The sequence below is a fragment of the Gavialis gangeticus genome, unplaced genomic scaffold, assembly GCF_001723915.1.
Source record: "Gavialis gangeticus isolate Ggan-Ray unplaced genomic scaffold, GavGan_comp1, whole genome shotgun sequence".
Lineage (NCBI taxonomy): Eukaryota > Metazoa > Chordata > Crocodylia > Gavialidae > Gavialis > Gavialis gangeticus.
Genome location: NW_017729016.1, coordinates 11267322 through 11287454, shown reverse-complemented (window position 1 = coordinate 11287454; position 20133 = coordinate 11267322). Strand labels below are relative to the sequence as shown.

Sequence of the window (20133 nt, the reverse complement as noted above, 5' to 3'; positions counted from 1 at the left end):
ACCCTAGAAACTATGAAACTATGAAACTTCCACTGAACTATGACAACTTACTCAAATTAAAGAGCTGAACCTAAAAGTCCCTACAATTAAGGAACGTTTCTAACAACACAAGATAGGATATAGATTCTGTCTTAAAGCAAGCGTCAGAAAATTGATATTAAAAATGAAATGTGTCCTGTTAGTAATTTGTAGTATAAATAAGACTTGCTTTATTCACATATACAACCATTTATCTGAATCTGTAAATTAAGTTGAATTTTGCCTTGTAAATCACCACAATAAGAATGCTACATTTAGAGAATTTCAGAAAAAGGAAAATGGGACTAAATTATACCTTGATTAATAATTTTATACTTTTCTCAAAAGTTAAACATACCTGTCTGCACAGTTAAAAGAAATTGTGTGGATTTTGATAGCTTGTTTCTTCCTAAGCTTTTCAGTCTCTTTTAGAATGAGACTGCAACTGGTATCTGGTTTGCCATCAGTCAGAACATACAGTGCTTCTACATCTTGAAAACTGAAAGCTTTCTGAAAAGCAAGAAATGAATTTAAGACACCAAGATATTTAAGATACTTTGAAAACATTATAACTGGGCATATCTACACATGCAATTCATTTGAAGCAATAAACTTTGTAACTTATTTCTCTGAAGTTTACTGCTCCTGGGTGCACTGTCTGAATGTGTGCCTGGGACCGCCTCATGCAGACCTGGGTCGGAGCAGCCCCAGCTGGCAGAGGGCCCTGGGGGGTCAGCCTGCCAGCCCAGGGCTGCTCCTACTGCCTCAATGTGCTGCGGAGGGGCTGGCTAGAGCAGCCCCCACACTGAAGCACCCTTGTACCCCAGGCAGCAAAAGCAGCATCTACACATGTGCTGCTGCAAAGTAAAAACTTCCCAGCAGGATACTACTTGTGTTTACAAGTACTACCCTGTTGTGAAGTTAATTAGTTTACTCCAGCCTAATAAGGGGTGCAGGGTACACAAGTGATGTTTACTGTGGGACTAATTAGTCTACTTCATAGTAAACTTCTCACATAGATGTGCCCACTGAGAGTAAAAATGCTGCTGGAATCATGTTATACTTACACCAGCTATACTTATGTTGCATGGCATGTAAAGTAAAGGAAAATGTCAATACTAGATGAGAAAGTATAGCTTAACTCTTGTTTAGATCAGTGGTTCTCAACCTTTTTAGAGCCAGCAACCTTTTTGAATGTGGCAGCACGCCTGGTTAAGAACACTGTTGATCTGTACAGGTGCTGCTGCTGCACTGTATGCACAGGCAGACTGAAAAAGGTTGCTCTCCTACATCATTAGGGTTCTTCAATAAATCTAAAGCAGGCAGGAGAGCCAGCTCATGCTGCAGCCCTTCCTGGCCTTGCCCTGGAGGGTGTCTCCTAAAAACAGAGGGCCGCATGGCAGGTGGAACTGTCCCACATGTCTGTTTCTCAGAGAAGCATGCGGGAACCAGATTGGGAAGGGCTGTAGCACAAGGAAGTGCTATGCTTTGGCATGGGGCTCAATCAGGGTATGCAGGGCTGGGCCAGCATGGGGCTTAATCCAGACATGTGTCTGGGGCAGCTTGGGGCCTGATTCAGCATGTGGAGATGAAGCAGCATGAAGCAGCATAGGGCCTGTTCTGGGCATGTGGGGCCTGATCCAGGCAGGTGGGGGCCAGGGTGGCACAGGGCCTGATCCATGTGTGTGGGAACTGACCCCCACACAGGATTGGCCCCATGCCACTCATCCCACTTGTGGGATTGAAAGGTTGAGCACCACTGACATAAGGCAAGAAATTCAGGGCAAAGATAACCTTCAGTCCATAATGCACTTAGAAAGAAGTGGGGCAAATCCTGGAGGTGGTGCCCCACGTGGAGGTTCCTTTTTGTGGGAGGTATCTGGTCATGAAGAGCATGCTGTGAGAATGAGGCCTCAGGCCATTTGGTGTCACTAACAGTGGCACCTCTTGCTCCTTATATTTATGCCTCTGTCCTCAGAGGTTGCTTCCTTGAATTAGATTATGTAAGCACACCTGTTGGGCTGCTTTAGGGAGTAGGTGACTTCAGCTGGGCTTCTAGGTCATGCTGAGTTCAATAGAACATACCCATTTGAACATGGCAGCTGCTCCAATTCCCACGGGCTCTTCTACACTGAAAAATTTTGTATCGGGACCACATTAAAAAAGCTGAAGTGTAGAAATTTTCCTTAAAAGAGACAAATTTGAAAGGAGCAACTTCACCTTCCACTTGAACCATTCCAGCATTCATGGGTTACCAGAAAGCTAGACATGATAATACAAAATTATCTGGAGTTAGAAGTCCGTCCTTTAGTTAGGAGTCACTATCTGATTTGCTTTCTGGATGTAATCCAAGGTCTAAATTCTGTAGTCTTTAGGTGACTCCTTTTTGATCCACTAATTTTAATTCATCAGTCCTAGATAATATCTCACAAGTGGGGAACTGCCATGATAATTCCAGAAAGGAAAAGAAAATGTATAGTTCAAGGGATTGTCTATACTGATACATACTTCCCACTTACTTAAAGTCTTCAAATGGAAACAGTAAGCATGTGTGTGAAAAAAGGAATTAAAGAGGGGTTGTGACAGAGGCACATTTTATGGCTTCAGGTCCTACTGTTTGGGTATGCAGGGAAGGAAGAATATGGCACCTTCTCTGGAAGAACCCGCTTGGCCCTTACCCTGCATGCATATTCACAGGTGTGGCTTTATATGGGCTTCCATTTGGAGGAATTAGTTTCTGCTAAGTTATCCTCCTGCCAATGGGTTTTTGGTTGTAGCTGCATTCATCTAAGGACATAGGCAGGCAAGGTTCTTTGGGTAGATGTGATATCTTTTATTAGACAAACTGAGTAGTTGGAAAAAAGTTCTTAGCAAACTTTCAGGGGCAATTGCCCTTCTTCAGACATAGGGAGTCTCTGCTGTTCTGAGACTCCAAGGAAAGAGAAGCTAAAAGTGTGGTAGGATGTCAGTAAGAATGTAAATAGGTAGAAATTAGGACAACAAAAAGGTAAAGCAGGGATGGGAGGGGGGAAAAAAGCCAAAGGTGAGTAAGGGAGCACTCATGCTGCACTGCCAGTCCTGCTTGTGTGGCTGCATACGCCTCACAGCTTAGAGGGAATGCTGCTCTACAGTGATAGGAAATAGCTGGAAATTACTTTTTCACAGACAGTCTCTTTTCTACCTTGAATTACTACCACTGTAAAGTCTCCCTTACTCACCTTTTGTTTTCCCTCCCCACCCCTGCTTTCCCCCACACCGCCTCCCTTCCCTGCTTTACCTTTTGTTTCCTTAATTTCTACCTATTTACATTCTCACTGACATCCTGTCATACTTTTAGCTTCTCTCATTCCTTGGAGTCTCAGAATAGCAGAGACTTCCTATGCCTGGAGAAGGGCAATTGCACCTGAAAGCTTGCTGAGAACTTTTTTCCAACTACTCAGCTGGTCTAATAAAAGATATCACATCTACTCAAAGAACCTTGCCTGCCTCTTACCAATGTTGTTTGAATGTATAAAAACTGAATGGGAAGGAATTAAGTTAATTCAAAAGCATGAAATATTTCACTTTTCTACTGAACCAAGTAATGATGATGGGCACAAGCACTTCTGGAGTAAAGACTAGATCCAAATATTGTGGCTTAATCCTAGATCTGTCCTATTTTACATAGATATAGAAGTTTTGTTCAGAAATCACACTTGGCCAAATAATGCCCCGGGAGTACCACTGATTATATAGGACAGTGATTTTTACTATTGCAATCTGGTACACAATTAACTAACCTGTAAGGCCTTAAGGATACATGTATTACCATGAGCTTGAAATTTGGACACCCACTGGACAGCATCGTGACAAGTTTCATCTGTTGCCTCTACAAGGCACTCCTGCCAAGCCTCTGTATCTTCTGCAAATCTCAGCAGGTTAAACCTGAGAAGACAGATTTCATTCTGTTAAAAAGGACAATGTTCAATGAGAGTTTTCAGCTTAATACAAAGGGATTGGACAACACATTTACACCAATATAATTTACATCAGTTTTATATAATAATGCACATTACAGCAATCTGGGGCAGACAGGTGGGCTGCTATCTGAGAGTAGTTATTAACAGTAGTTCTTATGCAGTACTTGGCCACTAGGCAGTGGGGAAGGAGGTAACAGCCTGTACCCCAGGTACCCCAGATTGCTTTGGATATGACACATATACCAGTGTAACTTGCACCAACAGTTTTACCCTTAATTTTTACAACAGCAATTCTACATCAGATTTAGATTAGTTACACTGGTGAAGGGCTATTTATTGTGTCTGGTCCTTACTTCCTGTAATGTAAATGTGCCTTGTGCCTATGCTAAGATTCACTGTATGTTCTTGAATAAGAAACCTAGGGCCCTGGCTGACACTGCATTTATAGTGCAGTTAAATGTGTTTGCTGTGCCCTAAATTGTAACATGGTATATTCAGGCAATTTATGGCACAAAAGAGAAAACCATAGAGATGGCATAAAGATGTTCCACATTTAATGTTTAAAGTTGTTTAATGTAGAACATCCTTCTGGCTGGTTTGTTTCATGCTTTAATTTGAACATGTAGCAAGATCCAGGGCTACCCTGGGTCCCATCCTGACAATCAGCTGGTTGTGGGAATGACACACAGGGATGGGGCTGCTTGTGGGGATGGGATACAGCCACCTGAGCTAGAACCTGGGGCTTCTCTCTGCTGATTATCAGCACTGGGCAGGAGGCAGCCCTGAGTCCCAGACCAGACTGGCCCTGTCCAACACCTGGGGGCAACCCCAGGTCCCATTGAAAGGTGTATTGGGTCCTGAAACCCATTGAAAAGTGTGCCTGTGCAGCCCGGCATGGAGGAACCAGCTCTCCCATGCTGGCTTGAACCGTCATTCCTGGCCTGCAGGGTCAGTATATGGGACTGGGCAATTGCGATCCAAGGAGTTTTATCCCTGATCCCAAAAATCATGTATCCTGCCATGTAGGTCTGGCACAGCAGGGTGCACTGTTCTTGGTATCAGGCATAAAATTGCTCAGATGCCACGCATGCACTTATATTAATGTCTGCCAGGGGCCTTAACTTCTGTCTGATTTTCCATCACCTAAAAAACTGATACAAACAAACTATACATGTTACATGTATACGGTTACCAGAAAACTATATTTCCTTCCTCATACCCTTTATATTATTTTTGGTTTTATTTCTAAGCATTTTAGGGTAGGTGTCATCCAGCACTGTGTGTCTGCAAAATGCCTAGCGCAGCAGGGTCCTAATCACAGCCGTTCATACCTGGCATCTTTCTTTCTTAGCTGTTCCCAGATGAGAGAGGTAAGCTCTTTAGTGACTTGTTGTAAATAAGGATCCATGGAACCAGATGTATCAATCAAAATGCAGACTTTTGTCTCCAAAATGGTGCCAAATAATCTCCGGCTTCCTAATCCAGAATGTGAGGCCTAGTAAATATCAACTCATGGCCATGTATTATATCATATACCATTTTAGCTGAGTTTGTCAGTACAACTTTCAGCACACGGAATTTTTGTAGACTACAGGACAAATTTTCTCATGTAAATACTTCATATGTAAGGAGATTGGGTGAATAAAGAATCAGAAAAGAGACAGAGTCTTCTGTTAGTTCAAAACCAGCTCTCATGAATACTAATAACTGATTAATGGCTTATATAAAAAATTACTTCGACACATTCTTGCTAGTTAGAGAAGAGGTGTTTATTTCACGATAGGAGTCTCTGTTAGCAACAGACAGGACAAATAATTAATCAGCATGGCAATGAATCATCCTTTCAGCCATACAAAGAGCCCTCCATGTAGGGACTGAAGCACATTGCCAGCAGTGGAAGTAAGCAAATGTCCATTTCTGTAGCCAGTACCTTACATATTTTACTGATAAAGGACTCCTTTTTCCGGGACATTAACCATCACACAGAGATCAAGCTGGACTGAACTAGTGGATTTTGCTGGCTCTGGTATGACAGATGAGCAATTTTACATTAATATTTCCCCTGCATTTTCAATAAGATGGGTATTTTTTTCTTGAAAATTGCCAACAGCACTATAGAACTGTAAGGTGGAAAATAGGTTGTTTTGGCAGCTGAAGGGCAGCAAAGACTTGTGGAAAAACAGGCCACATGGACTTTAGGATAAAGAGGTTAAATAGATGTTTCTATTAAAATGATTAGAAGAGAAATAATTAATGTTGACTCTTAACCTGTGACTTTTAACACTTTAACCTCACTGGACATTCCATTGCTGACCTTAGAATAGCTGTATTTAAACAAAGGGATTTAAAAATAAATTCAAACTTGAAATTGCAAAACAAGAAATCATCTAGACTGATTGTGTTATGTGTGCTCTAAACAGGGATTACAAATTCTTATGCCATTACCTAGATTAGCTTTTATGTCCCTATGCTTTGTTGTTCTCTCCAACCTGGTCCACCTCTCTTAGAACTACCTTCTCTCCTTCCTTCCCTCTCTTACCCTTCCCTTTCCTGTCTTTTGTATTTAAATCACTCCTTTTATTTGATAGCCTGCTCTTTGCACATCATTTCATAGCATCTGACGAAGTGAGATGTGGGCTCCCAAAATGCATTTCTGATTCAGTTCGTCTATGGGGTGCACCTCTGCCCTGCCTTCTGCATGACAGTGTTAACACCATACCAAGGTTAATGTAGCCACCCAAAGTTACTATTTCAAACAGTCTGCAGACTTCAGAAAAGAATACTGCATGTCAAGTTGCTTCATGTTTCAAGATCGTTTTCTTTTCTTTTTGGGGGGGGGGTGTTGTTGTTGTTTTTGTTTGTTTTTTGTTTTTTTTACAGCCATGAGCTTACTATTGTAATTAAAAAAAGGGAAAACTAGGGACTCCGAAGCATAATTCTGCAGCAAAGTGGAAAATCACTAGCATTTCGCTCTGCAGCAAGTTCTGCAGGTAAAGAAACATAGAAAAATAAGTAGAGGTGACTAGTCATGTTAGGCACAAGGTAGGGCTGGGTGGTATATACAGACATGAGCTTTTGTAGGCAACAGCTTATTTAATTGATAGCACCTGATGAAATATGCTGTTGCTTACTAAAGCTCATACCTCTCTTAACCAGTTAAATCTCTATGGGACACCTGCTGTATCTTCTGCGTGGAAAAATAAGCACACTAGCGTTTTTTTAAGAACGTAGCATTTGATGTCACTTAAATGTGTGCCAGTGGAGATATAAGGCATAAAGATGGATTTTATTTATTTTTGAAATATATTTGCATAGGTTTGATATATAGCCTACCTGAAAGAAGCCACTGTATTCTTTGTACATACCGCCATAGCACCCTCTCTAGTTGTTCAACATACTCTTCCAGTTCCTTAGGTTGAAGCTGCAGGTGTTTCACAGTACCCTATAAAAAGTCATGCTGTTTGTCAAAAATTCTAGGAACCATGGAAGTATTGCTGCAGAGAGATGCAGATGGCTAGAACAGTGTGGTTTGACCAAATTTGGAAAATTTGGTGCTGGTCTGAGGAGGGTGCATATGGCAATAAAATGATAGAATTTGAGTGGGTACATTTGTTTATTGTGATTTTGATGATGGTGGCTTTGCTAGGCAATAGACTAACAATCAGTATCTTGAACTACACTGCTATGGCTTTCTCAGTATTTCTGCCCAATCTATGTTTTGAGTAACAGTGCAGAACTGTTTACAGCCAGAACCAATATGCCAAATCCGTCAGTTACTATTCACACACAACTTATATCAGCTTCACTGTTATTTCTGCTTGATTGATTTGGCCCTTTACTTTTTTCCTTCGTGTTGTATGGGTATAGGAGATAACAGACTGTTTTTGCCTAAGTGCACAAATGGGTATACTGAAAATTTTCACAATAAATTATAACCCTTGCCCCCAAGATAGTTTCTTATCATCAGCTTAAAGGTGGTAAGAACATTCACTGCTGATAAAAGTAGTAACCAAGAGTATCTATACATGTGCTCCAGTGTAGGGAGGTGGCATTTTAATTAGAGTGGCTCTCAAACAGCCGCTCTAATTAAAATGCCACAACGTCATGCGTTTTCAGCATCCTATATTTCAAAATGGCTGTGGGAGTGCATTAACTAAAGCTTATTCAACGAGTTTTATCTAAAGCGCTCCCACCACCATTTTGAAATGCGGGATGCTGAATATACGTGATGTTGCAGCATGTTGAATCGTTCTAATTAAAATGCTCCAGCAGACGGGCTTAATTGAATCTAATTAGAACATGTTGGAGCATGTGTCTAGGTACCCCAAGAGACAGAGCTTAACATTGGTTTAGTACCACTGTGTGTAGCGTTAGATAATTCAAAGCTACATTATAATATGTACCTCAGATATGGTGGTTTGTCATAGCTGTGCAAACGTACCTTGATTTCTACACTAGGGAAGATGGTACAGTATTTTGCTGATACTTTCTTGTGCAAAGATTCCACCATTTTCTTCTGGTGTAAACACTCAGGACCAAACATAATTCTGGGCAGCTCCAACTTTAGTTTTTTCAGACCATGCTTGCTCAACCACTTTTAAGAACAAAAAGGCAAAACAAGATTAAAAAACTCTTGAATTTACTATTTACTATACATGAGAGCAAATATTCAAATTACATCTTTAAAATTACTATAAATTGTATAAAAATAACCACAGAAATATTAACATTTTAAAATCTATTCCTGTTAGTGGTTTAATAGATGTAATTAATTAGTAAACAACATAATACCTCTTTGCTTGAACACATTTCCTCTTCCTTTGGCAACGCAGCAAAAGGAACAGATCTCCTCACAGCCTTTGTCTTGGGATACTTTCTGTAAACTGTACCTAGAAAGAAAAGAAACAAGTTTCAATTAGATGTTCTGGGTAAAGTGTAGTTTATAAGTTCAGCAGCCTTGCCTTGGACTTAAAATGGGGCTTAAATTTCACTCGCTTTCTCTCTCCTTGGCAGATCAGTTTAAGTTTCTTTAAAACAAATTTAACTCCTTCAAACTGATATTCACTGGGGAGCATTCAGATTCCAATTTCTCTGCTTGGGCCCACAGCAATACAATATTTTTTACTCACTTTGCCTTTGATCAGATGGTTTCAAAGCACTTTACAAGGGCGGGTGAATGTCATACCATTCAGTTTACAGAGGGTATAATGAGGTTGAGTGAAGTTAAACTGATTTGCCCAAGATCAAATAAGAAGTAATTCTAAAAGCCTAAGAACAAAAAACTCCAGTATTTTCTTCACCATTTGATAAAACTACATTCCATTCATTTCCCCTCCAAAATCCATTCTCGCCACAATAAGTTTGCTCATCTTTATTGAATTAATAGTTAAGGCTGAAGACATGGAAAACCAAACAAAATGGTGTTTTACTTTAAACTTGGTGCGCTCCCATGCTGAGCCCAGGACATGCCCAGAAGAGGCAGCGTGTTAGCTGCACCCAGCTTTCCCAATGTCTGTATAGATTGGGCACTTTAGTGGGGCTTTTTTGGCACTTTTACCTAATAGTCTATGGAATTGGCTTCAGTTAAAAGATCCAAAAACCTCACTGAAGCGCCCAATCTATACGGACACTGTGGGGAGCTGGGTAGAAGTAATGCGCTGCTGCTTCCAGTAAAGTGCATTCTTTTTCCCCATGTTTGTCAGTGCCCTCAATGGTTTGTACTGGGAGCAGCTGACAGTTTTAGCTTTACATCCTGAGAGCACTTACCCACATTTTTTCCTTTGTCAATATAAAACGCTGAGATAGCGATCTCTGGCTGTTTCCTTGATTTATGCTTTTTCTTTTGACCAGCTTGAGACCATTCTTTTAATGGCTGAGCTAAATTATAAACAGCAGATGTTTGTTTCAGATAGGACAATCGCTCTCTTTCGCCACATTACTCAACCCTTCTCTTTAGTTCATATTTTTATATTTTATTACAGATTAAAACACTTAAAAGGATGGTTCTCATTATTATATTATACAAGATACTATACTACATTATACATTATACTATCCATATGCAAATGAGAACCAACAAGCTTAGACATTTACAAATTAACAGTGGATGGAATATCACATGTAGTTTGAAGAGATTTATATGTTTGGAGATTAGAAGCTGCCTTATACATGGGGGAAGCTAAGTACTAATACACACTGCACTTAATTTTTAATTAGTTACATTTGTCTCATTTGCTTAACAAAACAAAGTGATAACAAGTATAGGCTTTAAGACTGATTTTTTGGAGATAAAAGCTAGAATTTAATAAATATTTTTCTCCAGAAGTTAGCATTATTTTTGGATTAAAATATACATGAAGTTTCACTAATCTTTCTAATGTCATGTTAAAATGATGTTGCAGTCGTGATAGTCCAGGAATTATGTGAGGCAAGGATTTCTTCTTTGGTGATATCTTTCAGTGGACCATATCTATGGTTGGAATAAAGTTAGGGCTGTGCAAAACAGGTGTGTTACTACTCAGTTTTGGATTCAGCCATTTCAGAGGACAGTGATTCGTTTTGGTGTTTCGGATCACTGTGCTATTTCATTTCGGTTGAATCTCCTCTGAATCCATTTTGAATGGGCTGCAAGGGAAGCTTCATACAGCCCTACCCAGCCAGGCAGGGCTTGGAAACAGGGGCTGCAGGGCCCCAGCACGGAGCAGGATGGGGCCGTAGGTGGCTCGTACAGGGGAGGGGGAGTGGAGAGCAAGCTTTCTGGTTCCTGCTGTGCAACTTGGCACTGCAGGGAGCAGAAATCCATGCTGGGGTCTCTTCAATATCACTACTACCCGCCCTGTGCAGCCCTGGCTCTGCAGGGGGCAGAGAGCCATGCCAGGGTCTCCTTGCTGCCACTGCGCACCCCGCGCTACCCCGGGGATGTGGGGTTGTGTGGGGCGGGCAGCCGCACGGATCTCTGCTCCCTGCAGAGCCAGGTTGTGCGGCAGGGATTCCCCAGACCCTGGTTTGATTCCCTAGTTCTCTGATCGTTCCCCCCAGCTCTTCCTGGGGGGCGCAGGCCCCCAGATCTGCATGCTGGGTTTCAGCAGGCTGGGGCCAGCGGCAGCACCACAGTCTTCCTGGTGCTCAGTGTGGGCTGTGCCAAGCGGCTGCTGCTGACCCCAGCCTGCAGTGGCAGCCTGCTGAAACCCCACACGCAGATCAAGGGCCTGGGCCCCCCAGGAAGAGCTGGGGGACGCAATCACAGAGCTGGGGAATTGAACCAGGAGCTAGATGTCAATATCAGAGCAGTCCTTCCCCCACTTCTTCTTAGTTTTTGTTTCCCTGCAAGCCTGGCTCCAAAACAACAAAATTGCCCAAAACATTTCCGAAACGTTTCGGAGCCTTCCAATTTGCTTCAGAGCTGTTTCAGAGCCTTCCGTTTTGATTTGGATTTGGTGTTTCGGGTGCCAAAACAGCCTGAAATGAAACGGCTGCCAAAATTTCACACAGCCTTAGACAGAATCATCCAAAAACTTCCTTGCCTCTTCCATAATCTTTTTAAGGGTCATATTCCAGTGTCCTTACTCATGTTGTATATACATGATTCGTGGCCATGATTTGGTTAAGAAATGAATCACAGCCCTCCAGGTAAGTTTTACTGGTGTCTGTGGGACTAGATAATGAGTAAAAAATCTTGTCCTATGTCTGCAGTGCTCATTTCCACATACTCAACCTTCTCTGATAATATCAGATCAGAGCATTTTTTTCACAAAATTTCCTAGTCTTCTCAACATTCAAGGCCATGTCTACAGGCCTCTCTCTTCATCTAGGTGGACTACAAGTGTAAGGGCAAAATTTCCTCAATGGCTAAGAGTATGAAAGAAAATTGAAGAAATGTCATAAAATGACTGCCAATGAGTAAAAATAAGAGACAATAACCCGAAGACCAGTGTAGCAGGGCACTAAGGTGCCTGCTACTGAAACACAGTAAAAGGAGCTCAGCTGCCAGTCACCAGGGCAGCACAGGTGTGGGTTGCCGGGGCAACCAGTCTGGTCAGCTGACTGGAAGGGGGCAGGGCCTGGCCTATTTAAATAGCGAGGCTGAGGCCAGAAGCAGTTCCCCTCTGGCAGTGAGGAAGGTGGAGCTCTGCCGGAGCAAGCAAGCCTGATGGTCTGTGTTTGCTTGATACTGGGTGGAGAAGAACCCTAGCAGGGATATATATGAAGATTAGCCAGGCGGCTTGGGATTTGTGTTGGAACACGAGAGTGGTAGTTTTCTGTTTGTTGTTGTGTAACACTGGAGGACTCGGTGAGGCTGTAGGGGTTGGAGGAGGCCTCATGGGAGCTCCCAAGTAGAGTGGGGGGGTTCCTGGTGCTGGAGAGAGTGCTGTGTTTTGGGGTGTCCTGGCCCCAGTGTGGGCAGCATTGGGAGGAGCCCAGTATGGGTGCAGGCAAGAAGCCCCAGTGGGGTGTAGGACCTGGAAAAGAGGGTCTGGGGGCCAGGCACAGCTATGGCCACCTGAGCCCTGATTGTGGGAGCCACGAGCCAGGCCCCAGTGTGGGCTGTGGGTGAGCACAAGTCGAGCCAGGCCCCAGTGCAGGCTGCGGGCGAGTGCGAGTCGAGCATGAGAGTAAAAGCCCCAGAGATGACCGCTAAGAGAAGACAATAGACTTAACAACATCCGGTACACCTGAGAGGCTTGGGGCGTGGTATAAGGAGTGGTAGGAGCCACGCACAGCCCATAAGGCGGGGGCACCGAGCAACTAGGCAGAGCCAGGAGACATCTTAAGGCACCGTGCCAAGGAGGGTTAGAAAGGCAGCCTCCCTTCAATATTAACATCAAAGACGTGGCGGGCGAGATATCGAGGGTGCACTAAACCTGATCTGGCATGGTAGGTAGGGGGCGCTAGGGGAGTTCACGGCACCCCAGGCACCATAGCTGCCACAACCAGTATTTTGGATGATCCACTAATGGTCTTGGTGGCCCACTGATCAAGTTAATCCAGGGCAATTTTGCTGTCTACTAGCTGGTTCTGGTCTCTCTTTTCTCCTGTTTCAAAGCCTGAGCAGGAAAAGGAGGGTGTGTTAGCTGAAGATTAGACTTTGGCCCTGCTCTGTGCAGCTATAATTCTGGAAAAATCTTTTTTTCTTCATTATGCGTTTCTAAAACAAGGTGTGTATTATTTTGGGATGTGCTGCAGGCAAAAAAATATGGTACTCCCTATAGACTGAAACAGCCTGTAGGGTGGCAGGGACTGCTAACACTACCCCCTTTGCTTCAGGGGGCTAAGTGTGGAGCAGCAGAAGGGCTGGGAGGCTGACCTGGCAAACCACATGGCCAGCCAAGCTGGAGAGGAAAAAGCCCAATTAGCCTGAAACTTTAAAAGGGAGTACTGGCACCCCCAGAACATAACATTCAAAGGTATCCTTTGGCATAGCCCATCAGTGAGGGATAAGAGTTAGTGGAAATGGGTGGTTTTTGTTTTAACTGAGCAATGTACTTTCTTGTAGGGAAGTGGGCAACTAATGGTTTGGGAGAAAACCATAGCCCCATTCTGAGACAAGAGGTTACAGGTTTCAAGGGACAGTAGAGGGGTGGAAAGACTCCAATGCATTTAAGGCAAGGGAGTGGGAGTGAATAGGGATGTTAAGGAAAATGGGTGGGGACAAATTATTTCTCATTGACTGGGCTGAAAAAGAGGTTAGGTTGGGCAGGGTGGGGAAAGCTCTACTTAATCAAAGGCTGGAGGAATGGCAGTGTGTGGGCAGTAGTGTGGTGGTTTGCTTCTGAATAGGATTTTTTTTCTTTGGAAGGAAAGAGGAGTTTGTTCTTATTTTAATATTTTCTTTCTTTCTACAAGTCTCATTTCTCTTCTATTGTAAGCCACTCCAAGCGTTTTTGGGAAGGACTGTATATCAATCAATCAAACAAACAGTCTTAGTTTAAGAAGAACTGTAATGTTTCCTATTAAACTGGTTTAGAAGTGTATGGGTAAAAATGTTTGTGAAGATGGACATTCTAAACTAATTTGAGAGAATTAACAAACAAAACAATGAACTTCTTCTGTACATACATGGTGGAATTTCTGCCTTTGCACTTGTTGGACGCCATGTCAGAGCTCTTATGGTAGCGTTTTTCTCTTCATCACAGTTGTCTCTAGTATTCTAAAAGTACAGATAATCTGTGAATTTTTTTTTTTTAAATAGTATGACTGTATCTTAGCTACATAACTCCATTTTATACCACACCGCTTTCTACTCTGGTGCCAGAGAGAATCTTTTACAGCATTATGCTATATTATCACATATTTTTTACTGAATGTTGAGCACCTTGGGTGGACAAGAACATTACTTCAGTTTCTGGTTACCCATTCACACTGCTCATTAAAGGCTCAACTTCAGTGTGAAGCATATCTTGTAGAATGGGAGACACTGTGAACTCCTATTCATTTCAGCTATCGGACAGATTCTTGCAGTATTATCAAGCATTCAAGTAACACTGCAGAAAGCAGCTGGAGAAACATGTTCACTAGGGGTGTACAAAGCGGACCCTACTCGATTCAGATTTGAATTTGGCCTGAATCGGGGACAGTGATTCAATTCATTGAATTGAATCACTGTCCCTGATTTGATTCGGCCAATTCTGAATCTGAAGATTCGATGCTGATTTGGAGAAGCAGCAATTTGGACACAGAGACAGCTTTAAAAGCTTTTTCTACATACCTTGAGGTAGCAGGTGTGGCTCATGATCGCTGCAATGCTGGGGACATGGAGTGTCCCACAGGAGTGCAGGGGGCCCTCCACGTGCTTGGTGGCGAACCCGGAAGTGGACCAGAAGTAGTTCTGGTCCACTTCTGAGTGCTTGGGACAGTGCTGGTGAGTGTGCCAGGCCTCCCCCCTTCCCCCCCATGCCCTCCCCCCGCTGGCTCAGTGATTGGCCACAGGGGGACCCTGGGTGCCCGCCCCCCCAGATCCAGGAGGCACCAGTTGCCAAGCCAGGGGGACACGGAGAGCCCCCCCGCATGCTCCCCAGTGGACCTGGAAGTGGGCAGGAAGTGCTTCTGGTCCACTTCTGGGACTGCTGCTGAGCACGCTGGGGGAGACCCCCGCACGTCTATGCGCCCCAGCTTCACAGCACTCACGAGCCCCTGCTACCTAGAGGTATTTAGAAAAAACATTTAAAGGTGTTTCAATGTCTGAATCTCCAAATCTTTCCATATCTCTCTGAATTGATTCAGAAGGTTCCGATTTGATTTGGAGAGATTAAAGGGCCCTCTAATTTGATTTGAATTTGGAGTTTCAGCTACTGAATCGGGCCGAATCTCTGCCAAATTGAATCAGGGACCAAAGCTTTGCACAGCCCTAATGTTTACTTCCAGCTGACATGCTTAATTATTCAGAAGTACACTAATATCAGATGAGCGTCACATTGAAGGATCACTACATTTCTAGAGATATGTCTGTATAAGCCATAGGCAACGTTTGGGGAAGCATGGGGGGGCATGTAGCTCCCCCCTAGATTTCTGTGCTGACAGCAGGGCTGTAGCCCAGCCAGACCCAGTGCCTGGCAGCAGTGGGGGCAGCAGTGGCAGCACAGAGTTGTGCCTTCCCCACTATCAGCACTTACGTGTTATCTATGGTGTAAACTTTTTACAATTTGAAGTATACAACTGTGCCACCTATTCATATCTTTGACTCTACACTTTCCTCCTGTATTTTTGAGGTGATAAGTTAGCAAACAGAAAAGCTGTTGTGATTATTCACCAAGATCATTTTAGAGAGTGGGGTGGGCTGCCAGGAAAACCTAACTCCAGTACTCCCAAGTCTGCACTGGCTCTTAACAGCTCTCCGGGCACAATTCCAGGTGTCTGTTTTGACACACAAAGCCCTAAACTGGCAGCCATCAGTCTTTTCAAGCTGCAGCCTGAACAGCCAGCTCTCGTCCAACATTGGCCAGGTGGCTTCCATGGTGCATGAACAGCCGGGAGCTTTCTTGAGCCTGCAGTAGAGCTAGACAGCTGTGACTGTACTGCCAGCATTTCTTTGTGGCAGCTGGGCGGCAGTGGTGGGGGAGAAGTAAAATAGCATGGATGCATCTTTCAGCTGCCCACCCCAGCACTGCACCCACGGTAAGGCTGGGAGAAGGGGGCAGGGCAAGCAGCAGTGACACAGGGTGCAAGCTGGAAGTTGCACAACCCCAGTGCAGTTCCTTGCTGCCCTGGTGTGGGCATAGGTAAAGCCGTCAAGCTCTGTGGAATAGATCCAGTGGCTTCGTGGGCCAAATGTTGCCAACCCCTGCCCTAAATGGTCTACACCCTACATATCTAAGGAACCGCCTTCTTCCTTATGCTCCATTGCAATCCTTGAAGTCAGCTGAGAGCAACCTCCTACAAATACCATCATTACACAAAATCACTTGGCAAAAACACATGAGAGATTTGTTTTCTGGAGTTGCTTCTCAGCTCTGAAACTCCCTCAAGGCTTGTCAGAATTGGTCCCTGGACATCTTTCAGAAGCACGGTAAGAACTTCCTACCTGGACAGGCACTTACCAAACAAAGCTAGGATGAAATACTGATTAGGGGAACTCTGTTTTATTTTGATATTCTAGTTTGCTTTTAAGTTGGTTTTGTTTTCTTGGTACTCTCCTGTTTTTATTCTGTTTTCTTACTGTAAGCTGTCCAGAGCCTTGTTGGGAAGGGTGGCATATAAATCACATAAACAAACACATACATGCCTGCACACACACATGCATAACTAGGAAGATTTCTTGTTTCACTACCCTTGTCTATTTCACAAGAGTGAATAAATAAATTAGGCACTGTTAATATTTACATTGCATTTTGAATGTGAAGTACAATGTAAGAGTACTATATTGTGCTAAAGGGATACTCCTGAAGTTTTCAACCAACAAACTTTTCTCTTCTCAAGAGCAGCATCTGAGCACATCAGGGCCTCTGGTTAGTGAGACCCGGTCGAACTGAGCTCTTGAGCTTCCACACCTGACCTTGATCCTAGGCCAGCAGTTTTTAAACTTTTTGAGCTGAGCCCTGCTTTGACTTACAATTTTGTTTGCTTGGATTTTCTTGGTTTCTGATCTCAGCTCGCACCTTACCTCAGATCTTGCAACTTCCTACCTCAGATCTCCCCCTCAGCTCTCCTGGGACCTGGTCCCATGTTTTCTTCACTCTGCTGATCCAGACCCCAACCTGATGGCCTGTTAACTTGTATCCCCACCTACCTGACTTCCTGATTGCCCTCCAGCATGTACTACCTGCAGGAAAAGCCATCTATGTCCCAGCTGAAACCTCACAGTGTGGGATCCAATTACTAAAAAATGTAAACTTAATTGTGAATAATAAATAGAATCAAACCATTCTAGCCAGTGTGACAGCTGTGGCCTTAGGAGACGGCAATTTCTGGGGTCTGCTTTTCTCCTTTTTCAAGAGCATCTTTAAGTCTTCTTCTGGGATAAACTGATTAGGGAACTTACTTCCTGAACACTGCTTTAAGGATTCCACCAATAAGGCACACTGGAATAAAAATTGTGAGTATTGCTATATTTAATATGGCATTTGCAGTTTAAATCAACAAAATATTATGCAGACAACTTATTATGTATTTGTATTACAGTAAAACCTACAGGTCTTGCTGTGAGACCACACCATGCCAAGCACTGCACAAACACTTAGGAATAACATCACTGCCCTGAGGACTAACTCAAGCTAATTAAGGACAAGGCACAAGTAGAGATGTTTACACTAATATTTAGGTTCTGACTTGAGCTCATCTGCAAGGGCCCAATGCCTGTGATGCTTTCCTTCCCCAAAGCTGTTCATGTTGTACTTCATATTTCCAGAAGTTGACCACAGGATGAACTCTAGGCTCCTCTGTTCCATGAAAAACAGTCTTTTTAGGAACTAGTTGAGATTCTAGTTATCTCTAATCATTGGTCCTGAGCCTGGAAGTAACTGCACCCTGTATGTAACTACATAAAAATATGTATATTTTTTTAACTGGAGCTGGTACATATTCCCTGGCATATTCCTCTTACACATTCACCATAATATGGCCAATCTTACTGACAATAAGCTAGGAAGTCAAGCTTGTTGTGGCAGTTGCTAAATGCTGCACAGATTTCGAGGAAAGGGTGGCTCAACAGGGAACAATAGCCATAAGCTATTGGAGAGAAGGTTTAGACTGGACATTAGAAAAAAGTTCTTCACAGTAAGGGTTGCCAAGGGAAGTGGTGCCTGCCCCATCCTTGGGGGTCTTCAAGAGGAGACTGGGCAGGCACCTAGCTGGATTCACATGACCCCAGGTTTGGTGACCCTTTTCTTGCCTGCCAGGGGCAAGTGGCCGAACTATATGGACCACTGAGGTCCCCTCCGACCCTGGAATCTATGAAACAACAAACAGTTAAATATACAACTTAGCTTTCACACACTAGAGAGGAGGTAGGTGAAAAGGAATTGTGGGATTGCTGCTGGTAGACCTACTGTGAGAAGGTTGGTCTCTTCTGAACAAACATCAGTATGGTGGAGAACTAGTAAGTGAATGGTATTAAGCCTTGAATTCAGATCCTAACATCAGGGGTCATGCTTAGAAAGGGGTTATATCTGAAAGAAAACTCAAGCCAAAGCCTAACTATAGATGAAGTCACCCCCTAGTGTCTATAACAAAAAACAGAAAGGAGTAGAAAAGAGAGGATGAAGCAAATATGCTTAGAAAATATGTTTTAAAAGTGCAGGAACCATGAAAAAGCACAAAAACAGCCAGTGAGTTAAAAAAAAAAAAAAAAGGGAGTTGCAAACAGAAAATGGTAAGAAGCCTTGGCATGCTGAAGCATGGGCAGAGAGGGGTGGAGATTTTTGTGGAGAAGTGTGGTGGGCCCCGCCATGCCATGCCTCTGATTGATTGGTTGAAGGGCCCTGGAAGTCTTGCCTTGGGGAGGGCCAGAACTTCTGGGGCCCTTTGACGAATTGGGGGGTGACCAACTCACCAATGCAACTGTACTGTAACTATCATTTTAAATTATGCCTTAGCTATCTCACAAAGAATTCTGATTGTACAGTTAGCTAGTGGACACTGTCAGTTGAACAAATACAGTAATTATTTTCTAAAGAAAATTTGAAATAGTTTTTTAAAGCATACCTTTTGGGAGTAGTTGACTGCTTTTTCCATTTCAGATACAATAATGCTGATATCATCACTTTCATAAATGCCTGGTAATAAAATACATTTTGTCAATAAATAACTCTTTTTAAAAGAGAGAATGTAGAACTTGTAGACCATGCCAAAAATAAACCAGAAAAGAGAGAGAAAGTGTCTGTCAGGCCTGCAGCCTTGAAACCAGGACCATAGCCTAACTAGCACGATCACCTGAGGGATACCCAGCATGGGTTTGTTGCGGGTAGGTCTTGCTTGACCAATCTTATTTCCTTTTATGACCAGGTGACTTATCACCTGGACAAAGGGGAAGAGATCAATATCATATACCTCAACTTTAAAAAAGCCTTCGATCTGGTATCCCATGATCACCTCTTGGTTAAACTGGCTAACTGCGGCCTTGACGTCACCACGATCCACTGGCTGGGGAACTCGCCCAGAGGGTGGTGGTCAACGGGGGCCAATCATCTTGGTGTGCTGTGACCAGTGGGGTCCCACAAGGCTCTGATGTGGACATTGGTGTCAGAAGCAGACTGGCCAAGTTCACCGACGACACTAAACTCTGGGGTAAAGCATCCACACCTGAGGACAGGAGGGTGATCCAGGCAGATCTGGACAGACTTATGAAATGGGTGGACGAGAACCTGATAGTGTTCAACACCGAAAAATGCAAGGTTCTCCACCTTGGGAGGAAAAACCTGCACCATGCTGATAGGCTTGGTAGTGTTATGCTGGTTAGCACTACAGATGAAAGGGACTTGGGGGTCATGGTTGACCACAAGATGAACATGAGCCTTCAGTGTGATGCTGCGGCTAGTAAAGTGAGCAAAACACTGGCTTGCATCCATAGATGCTTCTCAAGCAGATCCCAGGGCGTCATTCTCCCCTTGTACTCAGCCTTGGTGAGGCCGCAGCTGGAGTACTGCGTCCAGTTTTGGGTTCTGCAATTCAAAAAGGATGTGGAGAAGCTTGAGAGGGTGCAGAGGAGAGCCACACGTGTGATCAG

General features: G+C 43.5%; 1 protein-coding gene across 3 annotated transcripts in view; it reads right to left on the bottom strand.

Moving 5' to 3' along the window:
• VWA3A (von Willebrand factor A domain containing 3A) overlaps window positions 1–20133 on the bottom strand; it is a 102274-nt gene that overhangs the window by 33363 nt on the left and 48778 nt on the right. For 2 of the 3 annotated variants that reach the window (XM_019512847.1, XM_019512846.1), the window contains exons 21-30: window positions 19113–19183; window positions 17333–17491; window positions 14034–14124; window positions 9744–9854; window positions 8769–8866; window positions 8419–8571; window positions 7311–7419; window positions 5309–5453; window positions 3798–3942; window positions 377–528 (exon numbers count right to left, since the gene is read on the bottom strand). In XM_019512847.1, the coding sequence (XP_019368392.1) occupies window positions 377–528; window positions 3798–3942; window positions 5309–5453; window positions 7311–7419; window positions 8419–8571; window positions 8769–8866; window positions 9744–9854; window positions 14034–14124; window positions 17333–17491; window positions 19113–19183 (1234 nt within the window). The remainder of the gene's footprint in view (window positions 1–376; window positions 529–3797; window positions 3943–5308; window positions 5454–7310; window positions 7420–8418; window positions 8572–8768; window positions 8867–9743; window positions 9855–14033; window positions 14125–17332; window positions 17492–19112; window positions 19184–20133) is intronic. The other variant, XM_019512848.1, reaches the window with a different exon arrangement.